At 36.6% G+C, this 18,395-nt stretch overlaps 1 protein-coding gene across 3 annotated transcripts in view; it reads right to left on the bottom strand.

The window, feature by feature from the left end:
• Positions 1–18,395, bottom strand: part of xpr1b (xenotropic and polytropic retrovirus receptor 1b) — a 573,636-nt gene that overhangs the window by 515,274 nt on the left and 39,967 nt on the right. The window contains exons 6-16 of one of the 3 annotated variants that reach the window (XM_073917722.1): positions 17,861–18,010; positions 17,585–17,668; positions 17,411–17,492; positions 17,023–17,225; positions 15,383–15,562; positions 11,790–11,958; positions 11,501–11,695; positions 11,116–11,273; positions 10,877–11,016; positions 6,376–6,597; positions 318–1,665 (exon numbers count right to left, since the gene is read on the bottom strand). In XM_073917722.1, the coding sequence (XP_073773823.1) occupies positions 1,611–1,665; positions 6,376–6,597; positions 10,877–11,016; positions 11,116–11,273; positions 11,501–11,695; positions 11,790–11,958; positions 15,383–15,562; positions 17,023–17,225; positions 17,411–17,492; positions 17,585–17,623 (1,443 nt within the window). In that variant the 5' untranslated portion in view covers positions 17,624–17,668; positions 17,861–18,010 and the 3' untranslated portion in view covers positions 318–1,610. Of the gene's footprint in view, positions 1–317; positions 1,666–6,375; positions 6,598–10,136; positions 11,017–11,115; positions 11,274–11,500; positions 11,696–11,789; positions 11,959–15,382; positions 15,563–17,022; positions 17,226–17,410; positions 17,493–17,584; positions 17,669–17,860; positions 18,011–18,395 lie in introns of those variants that run through there. The other 2 variants (NM_001126390.1, XR_012387640.1) reach the window with 2 other exon arrangements.

Raw genomic sequence — 18,395 nt, 5'->3', positions numbered from 1 at the left:
CATGTTTATATGATTATACACGTGACTACCGGGACATGTTACTACGCGAAGCTGTCAATCAATTCGGTGGGCAGGGGGACCGCACTCCTACGTCAAGTTGCGGTCGGTCTGAAAACCGTTCCAATTGGTCCACCGTTTTTACGTTGTTAAACTGAAAAAAAAAAGGACTGGGTGTGTTTATTTCACCCCAATATGACCGCTTACACACTATATATACACATATTTATGTCCAAACAGCTTGAAAAGTAGATTTTTCACCATAGGTGCCCTTAAAAAAAACAGCTTCGAATTCTGAAAAAGAGTCTAAACGCCAGAAAGAACAGAAACAGATTTTCTTTTTATTTTGGTCCAAGCATTGACTTGGGACAGTAGTACATGACAGAGTATGTGAGGTGTAGCCGCTGAGAGTCTTTTGAGTATTGCAATGTAGTTGAACGAATCTCCTGTCGAGGTACAAGAACACACTTCTGACCAGAAAGAGGACATTGACCAACGTATGAGAACTACCTGGGAATAACCATTCAGAAAACCACGCTTGCATAATCCACCACATTAAATTTAATGTGATTTTGCACAAGTTTAACGAACAATTCCCACAGAAACTCGTTGAGCTTTGTGTATCGGGATGAGCTGACTGAAAATAAAAAGAGAAAAAGGTGCCGGTTTGTCCTGGAACCCTCAGGTGGCCTGACTTGCTCAAACTCTGGAAGACACTGATCGACAAAAATAAATAAAAAGAAATCAATATCGCACATGAGGAATGCTACTTCAGTGGAATGTGATGGTTGATAACGCCAGTGCGCGCTTAAAACCTAAAAACGACATGGAGTTTTCAGCTTTATAATGAAATGTTTTCAAGGAATGCTTTAGACATTTGGCTTGCTCAACGCGAGCATGACACTTTTAAAGCAAAGGGTCTACAAAGCAGCACCTCTTCAAACTATTTTAAGACACGAGAAGGAACAAACACAGGCATGAATTCCCATTTGGCATTTTAGAGCGGCTTGTATTGAAAAAAGGCTAACGACTGGAAAAGTAATTATAAATGTCCTTCAGATCCACCTGAGGGTTTGGTCAAAAGATCCAAGGTAAATATCCTTGTTTGTTTATTTAAAAGATTTAACGTTCAAGGCATCTCTCCTTCACATAAATAACAATGAAATGTACATTCAAACAAAAACAAAAAGTATAAATCGAATGAATGAGGGTAAAGCAGTTCAGGTGTCACTATATGAACGTCTTCATACTCTCGTCTTAAAAGTCAAAGTATCCAAAAAACGATTGATCACGTCTGTTCTGATGGCGCGTCCACAGTCACGTGTTTGATTAAAACAAGCGTCGTCTCGTCAAGTTTGTGACGTTTTTCGACACACTGTCCTTTGAATTCATTTTTTGTGTCTTCCGCTTACTGGATCGTCACAAAAATGATCAAGTCAGTAGCGAAGGAATGAAAAACAGTACAGTAACTAAGTGGCGCGTCAGTGTGAAATGTAAGTCAGGCAGCTTTGTGATGGACTGATTGATTGAATAGCTTCTGAAGAGTCAAGGCTCATGGAGGTCTATGGTGGTCCTTTAAAAAACACTTTCTCGAGCCATAGTGGACGCCGATGTCAGGTGTCGTCATCGGTGTCCTCGATCAGGACTTTGGTGTCTCGGACCTTCGACCTGAAAGTAAAAAATAGAGGCAGATATATTTGAGCTTCAAACGCATCATTATGAAGGCATCTGTATGACGGGCATCAGAGGCTAATGGTGGTGTAACAGATCACAAATCTTACGGTTCGGATCAATTTTTGTTTTTGTTTTTAGTCATGGATTGGACCATTTTTCGGATCAGCCAAAAAAAGAGGAGACAAATTTAATTTGCTTTACATTTATTACAAAAACAGCACTGCAAGACTTTGGTTTTAACAAACAGAACTTAGAAGCTGTAATTTTATTACAAATAAAATAAAAAAAACAGCTAAATAAAAATAAATAGTAAAATATTCAGTACTGTGAAAAATTCACAGTTAATATTGCTGATAACGCTAAATCTATAAATCTAACTACAATTATAATCTGTACAACCCATATTTATTTTAGTCTCATTTTCAATAAATGATTCAGTTATTCACTCATAAAACTTCATGTCTCATTGCTAGATGGATCATTTTTAAAGAATTATTCAATGGCATATTTTTAATGACTGGTTGTTGCCACCTAATGGTAAATCATGTAATTGCTGCCTACAACTTTTATTTTTGAGAGTCAAGTTAAATGCATATGATGGTGATTTTAATCTTTACAATAAACATCAGTGGTTATATCTAAACTGTAAACTGTTCTCCCAGTACTTCTGGGTTATTTGACTGTTTGTAACCAACTTAAAAGAATCTCTTTCTTGACTTTTTGCGTTTTTCAAACACAGATCTGAATGCAGCGATTCGAAGGATTAATAAACATGCAAATCACCATCATTTATAATTTATGTTGCGTGGGTGTTGAGATCCTGATCTTTGAATGATTAATCATGGAGCTGAATTACACAATGCATTAATGCAGGCTAAACAAGTAGTGACATAAAACACCTTTAATAACCTAAGAAACCCACCACATCCCGAATAACCTACCACAACTTCTTCCATCGTCATTATATTTTACAGGAAAGCCTAAATGCTTTCATACATGTGATTTGAATGATGCGAGAGGCGATCTCTCAGCAATCGTTACAAATTTATGATTAACCTACAAGTAAAAAAATTTTGATAATATTAGTCCGCAGGTCACGTATGTTCAGAACCTTGGGTTGTGATCCGTATGAATCACCGATCAACTGTGATCCGTTACACCCCTAGAGCCTAACATGACATTAAAAATGTATTTAATGAAATCAGAATTCCTTTGACTGTTTGACATATGAGTTGTTGACGTGATGTTGCATTTTCAGTCACGAATAACAAAAATGTATATAATTAGTGTTGTCATTTTTTAAAATGCAGTAAATTGTTAACATGTTGAACATGTTGCTATAAAACTCTTGTGCCATTTTATTTTTGAGTCAAATCTAGTTGCAAAAGCTTAATACAATGAATTACAACACTTATAAATTAAAAAGACAATCTTAATATGCCCTTTATGTTTTAATAAATGGCAGTAATTCATCCATATATTTCTAAAAACATAGGAAGTTGTCACTGAAAATCATCTCCTCCAGAGTGACACTATGCTAATTTTAAATTGGAAAGCAAGTTGAAGGACCCCATTCAAGATCATGTGACTGAAGCCCCCTGTGAAGCCCATGACCTGCACTGGTTACATTTTTGCCTCCAAATTCTTCCCATATTTTTTCTTTTTTTGGAACCACTTTAAAATTGTTGTTTTGTGGTGACTTTTTATTGAAAATGTCCAACAAGTCATGGAGAAAAAAATGTTCATAATAAAATAAATAAAGATACGTTTCCAACGATGGAGAAAAATCAGTTTCATGCTATTTGTATAATATTAAGAGTTCATTTTCTTCATTTTTGCTGCTACACCATAGGACGCATTTGAAATACAGTACAATAAAAAGTTAAAGAAAAAACAGTACACCAAAATTAGAGTTCAAATGACATCAATATATCTTTTTTGCTTAAAAAATAGGGTGTTTTACAAAAAAAAATTATTGCCTATTTGTCAATTACCAATATAGTCATTATACTATAAAACATCTGTATGTTTCAGAATTTAAAATGTTTAGCTTAAAACTGCTTATACTGAATCAGGTTCTTTGCATTGATTTCCTTCTCAGTGTGAAAACGGTTTTTATTACATGGCTACTATTACTTGATATGTTATTACAGATCGTCTGACATGAATGGAGTATTTTTTTATTTATTTTTACTCTAACATACTGTACTGTACTTCTACTGTACTTTAACATACTATACTTCTGATTCTACAATCTGCCATGCGAGAGGGGGAGGGGTGTCAGAAAAGGACAATGAATCATCAGTCATCAGACGATTAAGGAAGGCAAACGAACACTGGGAAGATATTCATGCTTCGCGACTAAACTAAGGGCATAAATGTGAGTGTGCACACGAACATGCAAAACGCAAGGTGTAAAAGTGTCATTTTTATAAAAATGCCTCGAGCATGTTCTTTATATATATATATATATATATATATATATATATATATATATATATATATATATATATATATATATATATATATATATATATATATGGTGCACTGCGTTAAAAACTGGTTGACCATTGAGATTGGTGCTTTTGTTCACATGCTTTGTAAACATGACCCGGTGGCGCTCAAGCCAAGTAGATATCTGTAATGATAAAGATGCTTGGAAAGATGAATGTGGAGCTGATTGTTTCAATGGTGTGTGTTTCACCTTTTTACTTTGAAGAAGCAGAGGCCATAGACTTAGCCGCTATGTTACATGTTTTAAAACATAGTCTGACCAACTAGCTGTTAATTAGCAATGCACAATGCCTGTACAACAGTGCAAGCACAAGGTTATTGTTTACACATTTCAAATCCACTCAGTGGAAAAGATATTAAATTCATATTCAAACTGAACTCAAAAACACAATTTGCCTCCCACGGTAGATACCATAATACTCTCATAGCGTACCATAGGAAGTCTGGGTCAGTACTGAAGTGATCACAGACGATTACAGTATGCTCAATGTGAAAATTCAGGAGAATTTATCCTTGTGGGGTCTTTATGTGACAGTAGTTTTTTGTGCTGTTGAGATAATTCTTTTTTTTTTTTTTTCCAATTCCTTTTTATTATATTTTCAGTAACATGTACATACACATTTCCATGTGTCAACTCCAACACAAACCAACAAACCAACAAATGAACAAACAAACCAGAAACAAAACAAAAGGCTTCTCAGTATTTTACATCAAAATACAACATCACCTCTATTACTAATCTTCTAGTAAAACATTTCTAAATCCACCATCTTTTAAAAACAGTGTAAAAGGTCCCCAAACTCTATCAAAAATTATATATCAATTTCTTATCATACAAGTTATTTTTTCCATTTTCATATTTGTCACCATCTCTTTCAGCCAACAACCTATAGTTGGTGCACATATACTTTTCCAATTTAAAGAAATAAGCCGTTTCGCTTGTAGAATACATATATTCAAAAACATTTGCTCCATCTTTTTTAACTTGATCTCCTTGGGATATAAATGAAATAAAAAAATTAAAGGAGACATTGGTATAGAAACCTCAAGAATATTTTCTATAATTTCTTTCATACATTTCCAAAAGTTCTGTATTCCTTTACATTTCCATATACAGTGATACAACTTTCCTTTTTGGTCCCTACATCTCAAGCAAGTATCTGGAATATTTTCATTATATTTATGCAATAAAACTGGAGTTATATAAATCCTCATCAACCATTTATATTGTAACAGTTTTAGACGAGTGTTTATTGTTAGGGATTGAGTTTCCTCGCACATCTTCATCCAGTCCTCTGTAGAAATATCCTCCTCAAGATCTAATCTCCAAGCTTCCAATTTACAATTTGAAGATTCCTTTGATGCTGACACCAGCATCTTGTATAATGCCGAAATTAAACCTTCACTAAAACAGTCTTTAGTTATTACGTTTTCCAAAATAGAGAATGATGGCATATCTAGAGAATTATTTTGTCATTTAAAGATAAAATCTCGTATTTGTAAATATTTAAAGAAATGTTTTGCAGGAATATTATATTTACTCACAATTTCCTCGAATGACATTAGAATATTGTTAACATACAAGTCTGCTATCTTTCTAATTCCTTTCTCTGCCCATATCTTGAATCCTGCATCTAACGCACCTGGTTTAAATTTTTTATTGCCCCAAATTGGACTGAAATAAGATAAGGGATAGCTGGCACTTAAATATTTTTTTATGAGATTATTCATTTTGAGTCTACCCAAATCAGCTGACTGTACTAAAAAGAAACATGTAAAGACAGCGTTAAATTATTGTCATTAATAAGTCAAAAGTGAATCTAATGTTATTTAACTTTTGTGTACAGTTCAAATTGACTACCCTTCATTATGTTTGCAAAAAAAAAAAAAAAAAGTTACTTCTTTCCAACAGGGAGAGCTAGCAACAATCAAGAATGCATGATTATATGCCGTCATGGCTTTGCAATAAAAAAATGTAGTTATAATGGAAGTGAATGGGGCAAAAACAGCCACCAAAACAGAAACCAAACATTCCTTACATTCATGATTTCTCTAAATCTTTTCATGTTTAAAATTAAATTGGGCTTATTTGGATTCCGCTGATGTTTATATGCAGCTGGCTGGTTTTGCTGTCCAAAACTAGTTTTATGGATTCCATGTCTGGAATTGTGTCTGTGAGTTTGTACGTACTGGGAGGAGAGACGCGGTCGTCTCAAGGACATGCTGTAGCTCCTCTTCCAGTTCTTCTTTCCTAGTCTGTTCCTCACGCCGTCCTCCTGGTCCATCATCTGCTCCAGCAGCGTCTGGTCATCTGCGTTCAGAGGCGCCACCGAGATGTCCCGGACCGCTCTGAACTCACCACAATTATTCAGGTGTTCGTTCTCCAGGCGGAAGAAGTTCCAAACAAAGCGCCTGAAACAAAAAGAATGATGAGGATAATTTTCTGCTGAAAGCTGATATGCAATTCATTTGAGCAGACACTAGCTGCGTTTCCATCCACCTATTTTAATGCACATTTTGGAATATCGAAGGGCTGCGCGATTAATCTAAACAAAATACAGATCTCGATTCGCCTCCCCCACATGATCTGATCTTAATCCAGCATCTCTACAATTCAGCCAATTATATTTTCAAGTTCAGGAGAAGCATAAAGGAGGTCAACACAAGTCTTCAGATTGTTTTTAATACGTTGCTCAGCAACATAGACACCTCTAAATGGTGTTAAAAGTGTCATCTGCTGTATTTAAATGGTATAATTCACCCCAAAATGTCATTTTTGACTTCATGTAATGATGTATTCGCAGACATGAAATCGCACAAGTGCTAATGCACTGTTTGTTTACTACTGAGGCCCCATTTACACTAGTGCGTTTTAGTTTTAAAACTGCGTTTTAGAATGAAAACGATCCACGTCCACACTCGCGTTTCACCCAGCGTTTCTGAACAGCCCTCAGTCCACACCAAAACGCTGAAAACGCACATCACGTGACCACACACAAACTCTCAGGCAAGCGCTGCAGCCAAACTACCCAGATGAGAGCTGTGCTAGTCGGACTTCTCATCAAGCATCTCCCGCTGGATCTAATCTCACTATATTTATTAAACGTGATATTTCATTCATCTTGTTGTCTTTATCTAACGACATATTCCCTGACTTTGGTCACTGGAATCTATTACTTCTTCTCAGGTAACGTGTTTTGGCTGAGCGCAAAGATAAGTTAATGATTAATGTAAGCACGTACATTCTGTATATTGACTGATCGCTTGCCTTTATTTCCTATAATGTATAAACTTATTGTATGTTATACTTTTATAATGGCCATTATCGATTATTACAACTGATATTCAGCAAAAGAGAGGGTTTCGTATTTTCACTGAAATTGAAAGGAGGCAGTTGTTAACGGCTCCGTTTTGTTATAAAAATCCACACAGTGTATATGACGCTCATATAAGCAGCATGGCGCCTCAACATTTCTGCTGTCTGTTAAGTTGTTAATATTAAAATTAAAATAGGCAGTTCCTTATATCATGTTTACATTTTATTGTTGAGAAAGTGAAACAACGTAGCTAGGGTGATGTGAATGAAGTTATAAAGTACACTGTTCCCTTTGAAGATTTACCCGTGTCCTCGGTATAGTCTGTTTTCCATATCAAACTGAGAAGAAGAGACTGCAGCCTTGATCAAACTTGCAAAGTCTGAACTTACAAGGAGAGAATGCAGGACTGAACTGTGTGTTAGGCTACTTAATATTGAGGAAAAGCCCCAATCAGAGAGGCGAATGTCTGCAGCCCCGCCTCCGTTTTCAGATGTGTCAGTTTTCCATCATCCACACTGAGACGGAGCAGCAGCGTTTCCGAATGAAAACGGCCTCTCCAGCGTTTTCGAAACGCTCCGTTTTCGGCGCTCGAGAACTCCAGCGTAGTGTGGACGGATGGCGTAACCGTAGCAAAACTTATGCGTTTTCAAACTAAAACGCATTAGTGTAAACGGGGCCTGAGAGGGCACAAGCATGCCCGCAAATGATGTCTACTTTACTGAACCTGCATAGGCTCTGAATAACAGGTAATAAAATTGTAAATAACGTTTAGTTTGTTGCACAGAGCAATCATTTGAGAGCCACGCGGGAAGTATGATTTGTATGTATGTTTTTTCCTCAAAGTGACAACAGCCATGACATGAGCACACTCAGCAAGTAAAGTAAATGGAAAGCGTGCACATCATTTAAACCAGTGGTCACCAATCTTGGGCCGGTGTACTGCAAATTTTAGCTCCAATCCTAATCAAACACACCTAAACAAGCTAATCAAGGTCTTACTAGGTATACTTGAAACATCCAGGCAGGTGTGTTGAGGCAAGTTGGAGCTAAACCCTGCAGGGACACCAGCCCTCCAGGACCGAGACTGGTAACCCCCGATTGAAATGATCATATCGCAATTTAGAGTTATGCTTACGACAACCGTTTGATATGTTTGTTCTTTCGTATCAAACACAAAGTGTTGTGCATGAAAATAAATATTTAATAGTGTCAGTATATCTACTTTAGCTTCTTTAATGTTCGATATAATGAATGAGGGAATCTTATAATGACAAAAGACTGATATACCAGTGGAAAAAAATGGTCTAATATGTTTGCAAGCATGTCTCAAACTAAATAATTAAACTTTAGAATTATGAATAGTTGTATTCTTACAACACTTTACTTTGCAATAACAACCAGAACACATTTAAGTTCAGCAAAGTCAATACAAAATTTTGCATTTTTACCAACAGTAGATCTACACATATGCCTAATATTATTGTTGTTTTTTTCCCCATATGTTTGAGAATAACAATAATAATAGCCTACTCGTATTACCCTTTATTTTACATCTACAGAATTGTGAGAAAATCGTGATCTTGATTTTAAGCAAAAAAATCGCGATTCTCATTTTAGCTAGACTCGTGCAGCCCTAGAATATTGCCTAAAAAAACGATGGAAACGCCAAGATCTGGCAAGATCACAACTGAGTAAGACAAAATTTTTATTTAACAAGAAAAAATATGCATAAACTATAAAGGAAACACATTCCACCGAAAAAATTCCAACATGTGCATCAACAAAAATCATGTGATTTTGTTTTACCAAATCATGTGATAGAAATGATGGAAAGAACATACTATACGTTTGCGTAAGCGATAAGGTGCAAATATTCTTAAAAGTTATATACAAGAATAAAGTGACGACCATCCTTAATGAGAAAACATCAGCGGACCGCAAAAATCTTCCAAGAAACGTGAGCGGAGATGATTCTAAAAGGATATAACTATGATATAATACGTCGATGATTTTGTTCTCTAGGACTTGTTGGATGGAAACGCTGCTTTATTCTCAAATGTTTTATGCGATATTCCAGTTTGTGCATGAATTTAATTCATATCTTTAGATGGAAACATGGCTTATGTTGTGTTTGTTTTGTTAGGGTCCTCATTTTTGCCTTAAATAGCAAAGGTGTGATGTGGAACAGCATGAAAAACCCTGGATGAAAACACCAAGATGCACGTGATAATAATTGAGTAGGATAAACTTTTTATAACAAAAAATACACACGAACCATGATGAAAATGCATTTACTATATAAATTCCAACAGGCGCATCAAAAAAGTCATGGGTGGACGAATATTTTTAAATGTTATATACAAAAATTAAGTGATGACCATCCTTGATGGAAAACATCAAATCTTCCAAGAAGTGTGAGCGGCGATGATTGTAAAAGGATTTAACTATGATATGATACCTCTACGTGTTCTAAGACGCAGGTAAGTAATTATATATGAAAAATGCCTTTGAATGTTTTTCCAGACACATTTAGCTGCTAGATGTCAGTCAGATAACGTTTATATGCTCCTTCTTCATGCGAACTGTGTAAATATTTATCGACAAGATGCTTATGATAAGCCGTTGTTTGTGTACCTTCAATCTCTGCTTTCTTCAGTTGATTGACGGGTCGCGTGTGCCCGTGAGCGAAAGCACACACACATATCAGGTACAACTCGACATGCGAAAGTGTGTCTCTATATGTTTTAATCAACAAGTTGTTCACAAAACGGATCCATCCACAGAGTTTGTAATGCAGTCAAATGTTTACAAATACAAGTGCAGCCGTTTAGAGATCATTTTTGGTTAATAATGTCAGAATTTACTGGTATTTTGGAATGGATGTGTGAACGGCCTTTTCCGGAAAAATTCCATAACGTCCTTGCCTGTGTGAACAGCGCTTTTTTGAATTTGCCGGTAAAGTCGTTCCGGAAATTTTACGGATATTTACTGGTATCACTGTGTGAAAGACGCAGGTAAGTAATTATATATGAAAAATGCCTTCTCTTAACAAAGCAACTTCCATTTTTCTTTTGATATTGGGCACAAGTTTATCAGGAAGTGTCGATTTTGTTCTCTTGGAAGCGTTGGATGGAAACGATGATTGAGCATAAAAAAATTAATTCAATAAATTGAATTTTCATCTTTGGATGGAAACATGACTAGTGATGGGGTAGAAACCAGATAAACTGAACTGATAAATTCAGTCATGGATTCTGATCAATATAGCGAATGCTGAAATACAGCTATGATGTCAAAAAATATCATCATTTAACCTAAAGTTGTAGGTTGGAATATGTTAGTGAGTGACGATGTATATATGCTGGATTTCCCACCTGAAGACCTCCAGCGGTGGGAGAACAGTGCCCAAAATATTGGAAATAACAGGACGATCATAGACAACTTCAAGAGAAAGTGGAATGGTCCACGCAAAGCGCAAGATTACGTCTTCTACTATGGCACAGTAATAGTAAGCCTGTTGAGAAAGAACACGGTAAATCAACACAAGTGTAAATGTGAATGCGGTGAATTGTTCTCTGCAAAATCATTTAAATGAGTATGTGTGTGTTCCTACTTTCTGTGGATATACGATCTCCTCTCTGAGGAGGGTGTTTTCCCCTGCGTTTCGATCAAACAGACCCCAGTCCATCTTCAGGTCCCACAATAAGGTGTAGCAGGAGTTAACAATTCTGCAGGCAATCATGATGTAAAGGAAGACAAAGCGTTCGTCTCCTAATGGTAACAGAGAAGAGATCATGAGCACAGGACAGTGTGTTTAGCTGAATGAAGTCCGCTGTAGCTCTATTAACAGTATCATCAGCTGCATTCTACACAACATACCGCATATTTCACATGTTTTGAGTGGAAACAACAAAGTTGTGTTGGGTAAACACAGAATTGCACATGGCATCTGAAGCATTTGATGTTTAGAGTAAGAATGTAACAGCTCGTGTGCTTACCTGAATGCGTTTTAAAGAGCGCCTCAAAGATGACTACGAAGAAAGTAGTGGAGTATTTGCCAGCGTTGACCAGGTGAGGGAAGGCACGCTTAGTGTCCCGGTAACGTCTCAGGCATTGCACAAACCGGAACCAGGCAGGCAAACACTTGATTACAGCTCGTACTCCATATGAATACGAGTAACAAATTCGTTCACCTGATTTGTAAACAAAAACACATTGACAGGTCATGAGTAGCTGTCCAATAGAACATTTCTGAATCTGCAAGGACATTGATGTGCCCATGTTTACCCTCTTTAATCCACAGCTCTCCCTCGGACATGGTCCAGTTCAGCTCCAAACTGTAGAAGCAGATCATGTACTCCAGGTCCATCAGAACAACCACTAAAGAGTTGAGCTGGTCAGCCAGCCAGAAATCTGCAAAGCCCACTCTGTGAAATGGAGCGGTGACCACTCGAAACTACGAACAGAAAAAGGTGGAAAATAAAGCACTAGAAAAGAGAGGAAGTTAATAAACTATTTACAAATGTAATGGTGTTTAATACATTAAACAGTATATTTAATGCTAAAGCCTGATTTATTCTTCTGCACCAAGTGATTACTGTTACCCCAAGCCACATACCATGAACAAAATGATGAGCATCTATACTTTTGTCTGGGCTGTTCTACCAATGACATTTCCCAAACGCTATAGACTGATTTCACGCCGCGGTGGGAAGAAACCTTGAAGTATCGCCTGAGTCACCCAGGAACATTGTGTATCTGCCTGTATATCTTATCAACGAAGAGAAAGCAACACAAATTTATCACTTCACCGCTTTTTGAGTGACCCGAAGGTCCGTTCTGAATGAATGGTGAAAATAAAAAGGGATATCAGACCTCATTTTCAGCTAATTTAAGGGAAATGGCACTAGTTAGCTAACATTTTCTTTCGCAAAGACAAACTTTAGATGCCATTTATCAAATCAAGTTAATGAACTGATTCTTTTTCTATATTAGACTTGCCATACTAAATTTCAGTACTGAAAATAAAAAAAATAAAAAAATAAAAAAAGTATGTTTCCTGCTTACATTTAAGCACTTTTGAGAGCGTTCTTAAACAGCGCTGATTTGCCATAGTGTTCATCAGTGCTTAACAAAAATGACTGCACTTCACTGTTGTTTACCGAGTGCAAACACAAATGAGCGATCGCTAATCACTCGGCTGATCTTTGCAGCTTTAAAATGCTCCAGTGTCCATGTATCTGTGTTTGCACTTGGTGAAGAGCAATAAACTGATGACCTTCATGGCCAATCATATGCCCCTTTCACACATACAGACCTTTCCGGAAAATTACCGGCAATTTTCCGGAAAGGTAGTATGTGTGAACAGGCCCTTTTTGAAAATACCGGTGAATTCGTTCTGGCTATTTTCCGGAAAGAGAAGTTGTAACATTACCAGTAATTTGCCGGAATGCTGCACTGTGTGAATGCAAAAGGAAGATTGCCGGAAAGAGCGCGTGCAAGTCTAAAACGTGCTGACGTGAGACATCTACTTTAGCTAATCAGAACAGTCAGACGCATTCATGTCCTCGCGGTTTATGAGAATAAAAGCCTTTGAATGTTTTTCCAGACACATTTAGCTGCTAGATGTCAGTCAGATAAGGTTTATATGCTCCTTCGTCATGCCAACTGTGTAAATATTTATCGACAAGATGCTTATGATAAGCCGTTGTTTGTTTACCTTCAATCTCTGCTTTCTTCAGTTGATTGACAGGTCGCGTGTGCCTGTGAGCGCCAGCACACACACACATCAGGTACAACTTGACATGCGAAAGTGTGTCTCCATATGTTTTCATCGAAGTTGTTCACAAAACTGATCCATACACAGAGTTTGTAATGCAGTCAAATGTTTACAAATACAAGCGCAGCCGTTTAGAGGTCATTTTTGGTTAATAATGTCAGAATTTACCGGTATTTTGGAATGGATGTGTGAACGGTCTTTTCTGGAAAAATTCCGTAACGTCCTCGCCTGTGTGAACAGCGCTTTTTTGAATTTGCCGGTAAAGTCGTTCCGGAAATTTTACGGATATTTACTGGTATCACTGTGTGAAAGGGGCTATTGTCATTTCTGTTGAGCACTGGTGGATACTATGGCAAATCAATGGTGTTAAAAAACGCACTTAGTGGCACTTAAATGTTATCAGGAATTTTTTTTTTTTAATTTCAGTACTGGGACAACGCTATTACAGACAACACAAGGGTGTGCTACAGAGGACTGCCTTGTTTTATCGCTCAATGGGTTACATAGGCTGATGCAGGAAAGTTCCCCACAGTGACCTGGTGCCATGAACTGAAGCCTAGGATGAGTGTATTACTCTTAAAGAGATTGTGATTTAGTTTGATGCCTAATCTGCTTTTAATTGTTTAAATTAAACTTAACTGAACAATATTAAAGTGATGTTAACAAAATATCTGCTTTTCAGTTGTAGGTTTGTTGTCCGCAGCATGTTGTTGTTATGTTTACAGTGCTGATCCTATACTTCTGTGTTTCTTCCCACCCCAGCCTCGCTTTCGTTTTTTAAAATGCAGACCGTGTGAAATAAGTTGTTTCAGCTACTCTAGCTGTTCCAGTGTGATGAGTTCCTTTGTTTTGAGTTCATGACAAAAATTGCATGCAATGCTACTGTAACAGTAGTTCTAAGTCACACACATTCAAGGAAGAAAGAGGCAGCAAACGTTTAACAAATAATTAGATAATAAACACAAACATAAGCATCCAAAAAGAGCACCTCTTTGGGACTCAACAGTTTAGGAAAACTCACACCACCTGTCTTGCTCTCTATTTGAGTATTAGTAGACTGTCTGCTTAATATCTGTTGATACTGCTCCTTTAACAGATATTTAACTCACTATAAGAAACTTCATAGTAAACTTACACTTTATAGTAAACTTACAACTTGCACCAACTCTAACCCTAACAGTCTACTCATAATCTACTGAGAATTAGTTGCCATGTAGGTGCAATGTAACTTAAATTCAACAAACGGACCATCAAAATAAAGTGACCTACTTTTCTATAATTATAATAAATATTCTAACCATTAAAAGTCATCAATAGCAATAAACACAAGATAAAAATCCATAAATAACAATGATAATATATAACATAAAAATCTAAAACTGTTTAGGTTTACTTTTGATAAAAATTGTAAAATTTTAGAAGGATTCACTTTTAAAAATATTTCATTTAAAGTCTCTCCAGATAAAAACTGTTGTTGGATTATTTATTTATTTACATTATTTATTTATTATTTTTTTATTGCCACATCAGCAACTTATGGCTATTTCGTGGCAAAATGCATATACAAAAAATATTACATGATAAAAACAAATTTGTATTACAATAAAAAAGTTACTTTGACAAACATATAAAATATAAACAGATACAATTCAAACTAAAATTTATTCAAAGTTAAATATGATTTTTAAGTTTAACTTTTGATAAATAATTTAAAACTTTTCCTGGTGGTCCCTTTTTAAAAAGTCCATTAAAGTAATCTCCTTATAAACATTTTGTCTAATGGAATTTAAACTTCTACATTTCAACAAAATATATTTTATGTCTGATAACATTAAAAATAGGGCATTCCACAAGACTATGTTTAACAGTTTGGTATCTGTTGCAATATTGACATTTTGGGGGTTATTCTCCTTTGAGTAAATGTTTATGTGTGAGTCTTGTGTGTCCGCATTTTCTGAAAACAATCTCATTATGTCTTGAGTTTAAAAATAAATGAATTTAGATTACAGTCTATTTCAGTCTGGAAAAGTTTATTGAAAAAAAAAATTATCTTGAACAAATGCAGATGTTTAATATAAAAAAATACTCTCCGGAGACCTACCAGTAACTTGAGTAGCCAGAAGCGAGACTTGTAGTAGCATGTTTTTAAGGGATTGATGAGGAAGAGGAAGAAGAACCCATATAGAGCTAGAGGGTTCATATGTATAGGGATCAATGTGTTTTCTGCGAAGAGGCAGGACAGAATACTGACACACCAAAGAACTCCAAGAAAACCAGCAATCTATATGAAGCAAGAGGGGGAAAATGTGTTAACTGTTAGATTTGTTACATTTTTCTAAGTCTCTAAGCTTAAAGGGGTGGTCCACTACGATATCATACTTTACACTTTAGTTTTTGTTCAATGTAGCTGTGTGAACATAAACAGCAACTCTGAATGTAAGACGCTCAAAGTCCAATGCAAAGGGAGACATTGGCTTTTAATGAGTTCGCTTAGCAAAGCCTACAGCGAATGAAGGTAGGGGACTACAAAAAATACAACCGGGCTAGTGAGATCACAAATGCTTCAGATTACACGCATTCACCATACGCAGTGAAGAGACGTGGTCAGAGGTGCTGTAAAGTTATAGCAGAGAAAGCTAAAATGCCGTCCAAACTCTGCTATTCTTTCTGCGGGCTTCTTCTGTTTCTGTATTTGGGCTTCGGAAGGACACGACACAAAGAGAGAAGTGCTTACAGTTTAATTTTAATTATGTTCCAGAGAATTATAAAACATATATAGCTAGCATGTGACAAAGGACAGCTTCCAGAATCTCTCCCAGTTCAGTGCTGGATTAATTTAAAACTCCTCCAACTGACGAAGCTATGGATTGTGAGCCGCAACCTGTAAGTATTTTTATTTGTTGAAACTGATCCATTACATGCACAGTTTCTAGCGTTAACGGCATGTTGTAGAGAGGACGTAAACAATGGGAAATGCTGTTTGGCACTGCTAACAATTTCACTACAAATTCATATTTATCCGTCAAAGTGCTGTAAACAGCCACAATCTTCACCAGTGTATCTCTATGCAGCTGACTTCCCTGCGTTTTATTTCTCAAATGTCAAACTCGCAAAAGATATGTGAATGTTTCATACTGCTTATTCCGAATATATGCGAAAGACACTTGTCAGATTTTATTTTAGAGAGCAGATGTGAGGTTCAGCTGTGTGCTTTTCATTTTCTGTCTGATTCAACTCATACAGCTAACAGCTACTGTTTACACAGCAAAAAAGCGCATGCTTGTAGGGGTGTGACGTGGAGCCAATGCGCGAATAGAAGGCACATTATGTTGGCTGACCAATCAGAGCCTCTTGAGGGTGGGCTTTTCAGAGGAAATAGGAAATTTGACAGTCTTTTCATGATAGATGAGTAGCTGTATATAATCAAAGTAAGATATAAAAAAAAAAATAAGGTGATTTTCTACAAATGAAGCATGGGCACACATTGTTGTGCACCTTAAAAACCTAACCAAGCCTTAAAAATACACTCTGGACCACCCCTTTAAAATATCTGTTCGAAACACTGCTTAAATTTTTTTTTAAAAATCCGTGGTTTTTAAATGCACTAATACACACATTTTATTTACGAATCAAATTTTAACATTCGTAAATTTAAAATAAAACCTAAAAAATGTACAAGAGTACAACAATATTATTACAAACAGCACCACAGATATACTTCAAATGCTAATTTGTAGTCACCTCAAACAGATGTTGGTGGGACAGGTTGTTGCGGGGGTTGAGCTCAAATATTAAAACGTGGTTCACACCAGCCTGCCTCCAGCCATACGTGTTGATCCCCAACAAGAAAAGAAACTCAATGAGCAGGAAACCCCCCCGATAAATTCTTATTAAGGGCCACACGTCCGTGTTATCTCCGAAGTGTTCAACCAGTTTCACCACACCTACAGATGTGCAAAAGAAGAAATTAATAAATGAGCAAAACTACAGAACAGATGTAGAGAATAGGATCCCATGTGTGTTCCTATCATGACGTGGTAATTTAGGCAAGAACTGTCTTGACTTGAATATTAAACATAATAGAGGAACAGCAACCCAAAAGGCAGCTTGCTTATGCAAAAGGACATACCTGCTATGATGACGGTCACTGTTAAAGCGACGAAGACGCCGCAGTAGAGTCCCACTCTAAAAGTGGTCCATGCTGGTGCAGGCTAAGAAAAAGAGCACAGGAAGGTGAGATCTTCATGTGCTTTTAATGGCATTAATGAAAATGTGTTGTAGTGAAGGTCTCAGGTTATTCTACCTGCGCAGCTCCCAGTGGAGGAACTCGGAGCCTTTTCATGGCTTTCTGTCGGTCGCCTCCTTCCAGCTCTGTGGTAACAAGTGTCTGCAAATTTCAGAACATTCAGTCAGAATAACCAAGCGTTGCGCTAGTGTGATGCTTCATAGCAAAAGTGTGTTTCTTATATTGTATAAAGGGCAATTAAATTCATTTTAAAACAGTGAGACATTACATTTCCTTATCTTAAAAACATCATATATTTTAAATTGGAATGAGTGTTTTTAAGTGCAATGGTACCTCAGTTTCAGAGATGAGCTGTGTGATCTTCTTACAGGTGTAAAAAGGAGCCACTTCCACATGGGCCACGCGCCAATCTGCGCCTCGAGAAGTCTCAAAGATCTTGTCATGTTTCTTTAAAATCTTCCGGAAACCTGTGAAGTTTAGATTCTGAATGGAAGAGAGAATTAACACAGTAAACATGATGTAGATTAAAAGCTTATTAGAAATTGAAAAAAAATAAATAAATAAAACTGCTTGACTTAAATTGGAATTACTCAAAAACTGGGTCACAACTGATGGGAAAGTGTTACGTTAATATAAAATGTTTTCAATCATTTAGGGATTCATCCAGACTGCAAGCAAAAGAGGTCCAAATACTTCTATGTGCTCATATGTGTTAGAGCAATGGTCTCAAACTCAGTTCCTGGAGGGCCGCATCTCTGCACAGTTTAACTCCAACTACCTTCAACTCACACCTGCTTAATAGTCTCTGAAGTACTCGAAATTAACCTTTTTTCTTGGTAGCACCTTGCTCCTAACTTCGAAAATTTAG

The sequence above is a fragment of the Danio rerio genome, chromosome 2 (assembly GCF_049306965.1).
Source record: "Danio rerio strain Tuebingen ecotype United States chromosome 2, GRCz12tu, whole genome shotgun sequence".
Lineage (NCBI taxonomy): Eukaryota > Metazoa > Chordata > Actinopteri > Cypriniformes > Danionidae > Danio > Danio rerio.
This window is presented reverse-complemented; position numbering and strand designations above follow the sequence as displayed.